This window comes from Borostomias antarcticus (genome assembly GCF_949987555.1).
Source record: "Borostomias antarcticus genome assembly, chromosome: 7".
In the NCBI taxonomy this organism is placed as follows: domain Eukaryota; kingdom Metazoa; phylum Chordata; class Actinopteri; order Stomiiformes; family Stomiidae; genus Borostomias; species Borostomias antarcticus.
In genome coordinates this window covers 21956253-21965354 of record NC_140240.1, presented here as the reverse complement: position 1 = coordinate 21965354, position 9102 = coordinate 21956253, and the positions used below count along the sequence as shown (strand labels likewise).

The 9102-nt window shown below is 46.5% G+C and overlaps 1 protein-coding gene across 1 annotated transcript; it reads left to right on the top strand.

Annotated features, from left to right (window-relative positions):
• Positions 1-361: 361 nt before the first annotated feature.
• On the top strand, positions 362-9102 carry cdc6 (cell division cycle 6 homolog; the record flags this gene model as incomplete). The annotated part of the gene is made up of 12 exons (XM_084440479.1): positions 362-421; positions 1113-1342; positions 1808-2077; positions 2510-2709; positions 3044-3198; positions 3945-4051; positions 4984-5123; positions 5516-5616; positions 6587-6645; positions 7086-7261; positions 7988-8128; positions 9013-9102. Exons 2-12 carry the CDS (start codon positions 1126-1128, stop codon positions 9100-9102), a joined length of 1656 nt encoding a protein of 551 aa, XP_084296605.1. The 5' UTR covers positions 362-421; positions 1113-1125.

Below are 9102 nucleotides of genomic sequence, written 5' to 3'. Positions count from 1 at the left end.
AAGGTTTTTATACCCTACACCCTAATCAAGGGAACTACATTCAGCTGTGAGGGGACTACAAAACGGAGTGCACTCGGTGACAGTGCGAGTGGGGGAGGGACTGGATTCAGAAAGGGCCGTATTGGTCAACCCGGAAACCGTACCAAAACGGTGCACACGGTTTTCAGACTCAACTCACCCCAGATGGATATCCCGCCAGTGTGGACGATAACGCAAGGCCAGTCTGCGAGCCGAGCCAATGGCAGCTCGAATAATGAAAGCGGTCATACCGAGAAGCCCAATCAGATGTCAGTAAGGGGAGGAGTTGAAAAGCAGTTGGCGCCAGCTCAGTCAGTCTTTAGTTCTAATTCTGAGGAGAGGCGCGCGCTGTAACACGAAACGACAGAGACTTGTTGCGGATTGCTGAATAAAGCGATTAAAGGTAAGTTGAGTTCTCGTGTTTGGATATATTATTTGCGAAATCTGGCTTATTTGAAGTGGGGCAGACCTGCAAACAATTGCAAATTAATTGAATGTATTGCCAGCTCAGGACGTCCCCCAGCTAGCTCTAATCAAGTGAGTTGTTGGCCTCAGCTAACTAGCTGTTTCGAAACGAAAATAATATTGTAGCTTGTAAATGTAGCTAGATAGTCTGTTTTATCCCGTGTATGTTCCTATTGTGGAGCCATCACATTAAGAATAGGGCGGTGTGTTGGCTCGGCAGTCAGTATGTTGGCGCCAGAAAGTAAGACTTGCAGCTGACGTTATTGTATTGTCAAATTTGCACCGAGTTTGCAAACGTTACTGTAGCTGAATTGTGTAACTAACTTATACACCGAACACCAAGCGCAGACATATGTCGTTTGCATATTGAAATGAAAGCTGTAACGTTATTGCACAACGCACATTGTTTTTCTGCAACGTGGAAGTTAAATAACGTGGACAGTCGTATTTTAACGGGGAATCAAGAGGTCTACTAATCTTTGCATAGGGGGTAGCTACTAGTCACCTCGGAGTTCCGACTCCCCTGTTTGTACAGAACCAAATATGTTGTTGCTTCCCTACAGACACAGGCTTTTCTCAAACTGCTCATACACACATCAACTTACTATACCCTTCTCTCTCCTCCTCAGGTATAAAAATAAAATGTCCTCCAGCACTCGCTCACAGACCCAAGTGTTCCTCAGACGCAAGTCCGCTAGGATGAGCTCCCGCTCCAAGAGCAGCCATCTGAAGGAGGAGTTGGAGCTTCCCAGTCCAGGGGAGACCAGACTCCCGCTCCTGGTCCCGCTGGTGCCCCTGTCCCCCAAACTAACCCGCCTCAAAGCTGCAAGACTGCCTCTCAGCCCCCGCAAACGCACAGGCGAGTACACACACTTTTCTGTGCCGTTGTTAATTATAGCCTCCATTTAGACAAAACACGCAGTGGAGTATGTGTGCAGCTTTGCATAGTGTTGGGGTACGTAGGTGTGTACATGCATGAAACTGGAGAATACTGAGGGATTTTGACGGTGTTCTCCACCACCGTCACTAAAACACCAAATGAGGGAATATCTTTTGGAAGAATGCTGTGACGTCCCTCTGTCCAGAGACTGTCCAGGCACACTGAAGCTGTTCTGGCGGCTTGTGGCGGCCCAACACCTTACTAAGACACTTTATGTTGTCACCAGTCTGTTTATGTATGTCATATAGATGTATAGATATACATATAATTTAGTCTAATTTACCTGTGTTTTCTCATACTGACCGATATTTAACTTTGTCTAAAAGGAAGCCGCTATTGTGTATTTAACCATTCTCTTTTTTTGTGTCTGCGTTTTGTTCACAGGTGACGAAAACGACTGTAACCTCAGTGCCAACCCTTTGGGCTCGCCGCCCAAACAGAGCCGCCCCTCGACGGTCTCGCCACACAAACTGGGCTTTGATGAGAACTCCCCAGCGTTCCCCCCTGGGAGGCTGGTCCCCGTCTCCCCCAAACAGCCCCTCTCTCCCGCCTCCAGACCGTCCGCCAGCAGACTACCAGAGACGCCCAACGGAAGCCCCGCCTCTTCTCAACGACCAGAGAAGAAGGCCCCGGTAGTCCGCCTCTTTGCTGAAAGTAAGAACCCCACGTCTACCTCTGTGTTGTTTAGGTGTCTGCCCAACGCCACAACCAACGCCAACCAACTCCCAACATTCTAAGGTTGGCAGCCGTTAGAATGTTGGAAGTTTGAAATTCAGATGTAACGCCAAGTCACCAACAAACATGGCACACCAATCCAAAGTTGGTGTTGGTTGACGCAGTGTGCAGATACCCTTATTTACCATCGGTTAGCGTTCATGCCAATATCTATTGTTCAGATCAGTGCGTTGTGTTGGCAGGCAGAGCCAGAAGTAAATTATTTGTATTCTGATCTGTTTTGGAAAAATGTCACCCGTGCACCCATAGCAAAAACATGGCCACCGCTGTATATCTTAATTTCTTCGACTGAAATCCGCACTAGATCTCTGGATCGGTAGCTAACATTTAACGACGTTCTCTGTTCTCCAGAGTCAAGGTACCAGAGTGTGAAACAGGCCCTCCACACGGCCGTTCCAGAGCGCCTGTTGTCCAGGGAGACTGAGTGTGGCACCATCCGCTCCTTCCTGGACGAGAGGGTGCTGCAGGGGCGCCCGGCCAGCCTCTACATCTCAGGGGCCCCTGGCACCGGCAAGACAGCCTGTCTCAACTATGTGCTGCAGGAGATGAAGGTTAGCATTGACTGGGGCATAGAGGCATGCTAGAATGTTTAATGTCTTTTCAGCAAGAATGTCTTTTCACTAAGTATATTCAAAGACATGTTTTGGGTCTCCGGAACAAACTTTATTTATAAAGCACATTTAAAAATAACCGTGGTTGACGAAAGTGCTGTACAGTGGGCTAAAGGCACAAAAACCATAAAATACAATATAACAAATAGCAAATAGGACAAGAACAGTACATGCATACATTATTAGGTATGTATATATTAACATGCTGAAAATGAGCATAATTGGGGGAATGACCCCATGTGTAAACCTCAAACCCGCTTCTTCCGTGTTTCAGGACCAGTTGAAGCCGGTCCAGACGGTGGTGGTGAACTGTATGACCCTGCGCAGCTCCTATGGCATCTTCCCCCTGCTGGCCGACAGGCTGGGCGTCTCCGGCAGCCACTCAGATGCCAAGCTGCAGAAACTTCTGACCAGCGCTGGACCCGCAGTGTGAGTGTCTGTCTAAAGCGGCCATCAACAACCTTGACTTGTTGACCAAAATCAGACACCTGTAGTTCAGGCTATTCTCTAGCATCATGATTGGACATTAAGAGCCATACGTTTAGAGAGGTTATAGGTAACACCCTATACATCTTAAAATGTTCTTAAATGTAATAGCAAGTCTTAAACACATTTTAAGGGAAAGTAAGGAACCTTGAAAAAAATGTATGGTGTGGACAAACATTTCTGACTGCCCCCCCCCCTTGTCAGAGCAGTCTAGGACTGGCCCTGATAGGTTTGTCTTGGAAGTTGAAGGCTAAATGGTGAGGAATTCATTTGTTGCAAAATTAATTGTAAGCTAACAACTGTCACAGAAAACGGCAGTTGTTGGCTCACATAGAATAACTGTGAGCGACTGTAGCCTGTTCCCGCATGCAGCCCAAACCAGACAGGGTTGCTGTTCGCCAGTGCGACCCTATCTCCGCTCCTGATTGGGTTGCTCATTCATTAGAGTGGCTTATTCATTAGAGTGGCTTATTCATTAGAGTGGCATGTCTCCCAACCTTGGGACCAGCCCTCACCTGAGACTTTCTGATTGCCAGGTATGGCGTGTCAGGTGATGGACCCCCTGCTACTCCACTTTAAAATCCCTGGTCAAATTGTAGTTTTGGTCCATCCCTGTCCAGTATAGGCTTTTTGGCTAATAAGCATAATGTTTTGTTTGCCTCATCTGTACCAACCCTCTTTTTCTCCAGTCTTCTAGTCCTGGACGAGATGGACCAGTTGGACAGCAAGGCCCACGATGTCCTCTACACAATATTTGAGTGGCCCTATCTGCCCAAGTCCCGCCTCTGTCTCATTGGTATGTTGTGCTTTAAGACTTAAACACTTGACTTAGTTCACACTCAGCTCGACTCATTAGGACACATCAGAGCATGCTGTTCTCTGTCATGAAGTGAATTTTGTTTCGTACAGTTGCTGTTCAGGCAACAGAATAATTTTCTGTTTGGTTTTAGGTAAAATCCAAAGCCACCTTTGCGTTAAATAAAAAATAAAAAAGTACACCGCAACCTTTCAGAGCGGAAGGAATTAGGACACAGCACCAATTGTTTCACTATTTGGATGATTTAACCCCATTTTGTTGGTCTCTTCTAGCCGAATTGAAGTGCTTTGCTTGTAGTTCAAATCTGAAATGACCGTAGTGGATGCCTAAATGTAATAATACTACTAGTGTGAATGGGTAGTCTTATATTCAGGATTTAGACTTTTACATGTTATTATACATTCACTACAGCAGGTGGCGCCAAATAGCCTATCTGTAAACTGACTCTTCCCCTCTGACTGAAGCGAGTTGCTCACAACTAATGTTGTCGGCCAGTTCATTCCCATGTATTTCCAAACGCTAACACTATGGCAGTGAAAAATAATCAGTCAGGTAATTATGAGTTTGTAATTCTGATAGTGTAGCCTATTCTGCCTGATATTGACTCTTTCAGTTCTTGAAGTGGTGTTTTTATAGCAACGTTCTAACATTGGTGTTAACAGACTTACACACTTTCTCACAGCATTAAATCAGTCCAGTATGGCTTGATGGTTGCAGTTATAGATATTTTTATAGGCTACATGGTTGTTTTCGGTATGAGATGGATGGCCTACCGGTAATTGGTATTAGAAATACCAAATTCAGTGTTTTTATGATCATTATTTTCATATAAAACAAAATTCTTAATAAAAACAAGATTTAGTCTTCAAAAATGTGCTTGCCATCCTGTGAGCAAGTGTGTTGTGTTCCAGGTATCGCCAACGCTCTGGACCTAACGGACAGGATCCTCCCCCGGCTGCAGGCGCTGCCTCGCTGTCACCCCCAGCTCTTACACTTCACCCCCTACAGCCGCCAGGAGCTCACGGCCATCGTACATGACCGACTCACACAGGTACGGGGCGACCATCGCACATGACCGACTCACACAGGTACGGGGCTCTGGGGCGACCATCGTACATGACCGACTCACACAGGTATGGGGCTCTGGGGCGACCATCGTACATGACCGACTCACACAGGTATGGGGCTCTGGGGCGACCATCGCATACAACAGACCACCGTACACGGCAGGCACGGGGGCTCTGGCTTACCTAGACCAAGTGCAATATCGCCTCTATATTTGAATGATTGCATAGGACTCAAAATTGGAGTATCACATCATTCCATGTATGGTGTCTATATACAGTCAGTGGGTAATTGTATTCAAGGGCCGGAAAGTTGTTTCTTGTGTTCCTCTAATATACCCTCTCTCTCTCTATATACGTCTCTCTCCCTCCATATTAGGTGTCAGGAGAAGGGGTATTGGATGCATCAGCTGTCCAGTTTTGTGCCAGGAAGGTGTCGGCGGTATCAGGAGACGCCAGGAAAGCTCTAGACATCTGCAGGTAACGCTTTAAGTTTAAACACCTCTGGAAACTTCATATCAGACATGGGGTGGGGGGGGTTATCATAGTAACCCTCCCTCTAACAGAAATGACTTGTGGAGACCCTACTTAAATTGCTTCTAAATTGTATTTTACAAGACACCAGACATGGCCCCAACATTATTGGATAGATTCAGATTTAGATTGTTGCCTATGTTCTTGCGGAGACAGATTTTAGCGTTTGAGTAGTCTCTCATTGCTAGAGTAGTCTCTCATTGCTACAGTATCTCCACACTTCTTTTACTCTGTGCAAGCGCTGGAAAAAGGTCTAGCTGCACTCATTACCATTCGGCGATAAGGGGGAGTTTTTTTTTTTTTTTTAACCAATCACAATCGTCTTGAGTGGAATGGTTGCTAGGTTGTTGTTTCTCGTAGTCTGGATTGAATCTGATTGGGCTGGGAATCAGACCCGTCGCTACTGTTTGGGCAGTAATAAACAAATGACAATGCTTATCCCCAAAACCTATAACTTTTGAGTTAGACTAGTGTTCGGACAACAGCCTATTGGAATGATCTACAGGATGAACTAAAATTGGATTCAGCAGTCCCCTGGACGGGTGAACTGTTTGGTAGCAAATACCTGATTCAATTGTCTAGAAGGTCACCGACACACCAGACTTGGCCGCCCCACGCAAATCTTTTTCATAAACCTTTTTGTACCACAGACCCCCTTAGCTGCTAGCAAGTAAATTAACAGGAATGCATTTTTTGAAACAAACGTAGTGTATGTGGTGTGAGTATGAGTATGCAGACTAATATAATTCTTTTGTTTGAAATGGCTGACATCGATGCAAAGACGATACTCGTTGTGAAATGGAGTAATTTTGCTGGGAGAGATGGCATTTCATGAATACAGCTGCCAAATAATATTTAGATTAGCCTAATTAAAAGCAGTGATGATTAATGCTTAATTGCCACCTCTCTGTTACAGGAGAGCTGTAGAGATGGTGGAATCTGATGACAGGAAAGGATCCGAAGCCCAAACTAAAGGTAAGCAGCTGTACTTTCAAGATATCATCTTATTGTTTTTGTCAGTGAACACATGCCTGAAGCAGTCATACCTGTCCTTCATTCAGGCCTACCATAAGCAGATTCGATAAATCCTAGTAGGGCTTGGAAACCCTCTCCCTAACTCAGTTAAGGGTGGTTGTTGTTGTTGAAATGTGTGCACTGTTGGCACTAATCCATCTAAATCTAATCTAGACTCCAATGCAAAAATACAACTATCAAATGCCAACACTGATTACACATTATTAAAATGTCATTCATGAGACCAGATGACAACCCTCAAACTGCACTACCGTTCTGATTTAGTGAAATGCTTAAGTGCATCTTCTCTTATCTACGCGCCACATCTTGGTATAGATAGACGCAGCGTGTATCCATGTGACCTAACGCCTCTCCGCCCCCGCCTCTGCCTGTCTGTCCAGCGCGCCGCGTGAGCGTGCCCCAGGTGGCGCGTGTGCTGTCGGAGGTGTACGGGGACCGCATGGCCGCCCCGGAGGCCGGCGAGGGCGAGAGCTTCCCTCTGCAGCAGAAGCTGCTGGTGTGCTGCCTGCTGCTGCTCACGCACGGCCGCAAGAGCAAGGAGGTGCCGCTGGGGAAGGTAAATCCAATCAAATCTAAAATGTGTATTTGTACAGCCGCTGGGGAACACGAGGGTCACGTGCGCCGCCGGCCGGTGAAGCAGGAGAAAGAGATGCCGTGAGGGAGAAAAAAGAGAGAAAAGCAGATTGGTTAATTTTCATGATCAGTCATTGATCACATCACTATTGTTGCAGCCCTTTATACAGTATGTACAAGTGAACCGATATTATTTTTCCCACCTTGACTGTTAGCGAATGTACTGTAGGGAGACAACTTACTTCCCATCCCTTGCTGTGCCACTGAAGTGTTTGAAATTGAACCCCTTGGATGCAGCCTACCTCATTACAGTAGTCATTTAGCAGTCAATTTTATCCAGAGTTACAAAGTTATTACAATAATTGCATTTAATGTAGGAAGTCGGTGTACTATTTCTCACCAGAACTCACAAGTGCATCTCCTTTCTAAACAAGTGACTAAGACTATCTAGTGCTGAAGGCAAAGTGCAAGAGTAGCAAACTATAAATACAGTAGGCGCTTAAGAGGGAGGATCGTGGTAGTACTTTTGGAAGAGGTGAGTTTTGAGGCGGCGACTCTGCTGTCCTGACGTCAGTGGGACCGCTGCGGGGCCAGGACAGAAGAGCCATGACCGCGTCGATCGGCGGCAGGGGCCTCGGGAGTGGCATGCCGCAGGGCTGTTTTGGGGAAGTTGTATGCACTCTCTCTAATGTCCTTTCTTCCTCTTCAGCTCCATGAGGTGTACAGCCGTCTGTGTGCCCAGAGGCAGGTGGGCAGCGTGGGCCAAAGCGAGTGCCTCTCCCTCTGTGCGCTGCTGGAGAGCCGGGGCATCTTTGCCCTCAAGAAGGCCAAGGAGGCGCGTCTCACCAAGGTACACACCCGACCAGTCAGTTTAATGTCAACTTCTCCTGTGCATGTACATAGACAGCCTCTCCCTCTGTTGTCTGTTCACTCTTGATCAGGCATTCCCAAACTGTGAGGCACGCCTCCCCTGGGGGCCCCAAAGAAAAAGAGGGGAGGCGCGGAATGATGGTTTTAAAAAAAGAAAAGGATTTTCTGTTTTTTTATGAATGAAACATGATTTTAAAGGTCAGAAAATTGAAATAAATAATGGGAGAGATGTATCCTAAATTTGTGCCTCCCCCCGCAGGCATGAATGTATTTTGCGAAAACATCATAATGTTAACTACCAGCAGGTGCCACCGAGCTAACTTAGCTGTGTAACGTTATGGGCTAGCTAACACTGCCTTGCAAAATGGACAAGTTTGGGGGGGGGGGGGTGTGTCACTGTTTTCAGAGGGGAGGCCCACATTGATAGAGTTTGGGAACCCATGCTCTAGATGGATAGATAGATACTTTAATGATCCCTCTAGGGGGAAATCTGGCGTTTCAGCAGTGGAAAAAATACAGCAAGGTTGGAAATGCACTAGATACAGAGTAGTATGCATAAAAAAGAGGAAGAACAGGGACCATATACATCCATATGCACTGTGTGTGCAGTATAAAATAAAAAATATATGTACATGCATCCAGTCTCTATAAATAGATATGTCTAGGAGTACGCATGCATGCATGCACACCTCCACAACACTGGGCAGTAAGGGAAGGGGGTGTGCTAAAATGGACCGGTCAAGTGTATACTCTGCTAATGTGTGGTTACTGCTGCCACAGTGGATGCATGTGTCCATCTGCTGTGTGTCTCTGGAGCATGTGCCTGGCCGCCATACCAATGAACCTCCTGCTTTTCATTCTCAGATCTCTCTGAAGATAGAGGAGAGGGACGTGGAGAACGCTCTGAAAGATCGTACCCTGCTTGGCAGCATGCTGGCTGCCGGCCTCCCTTGA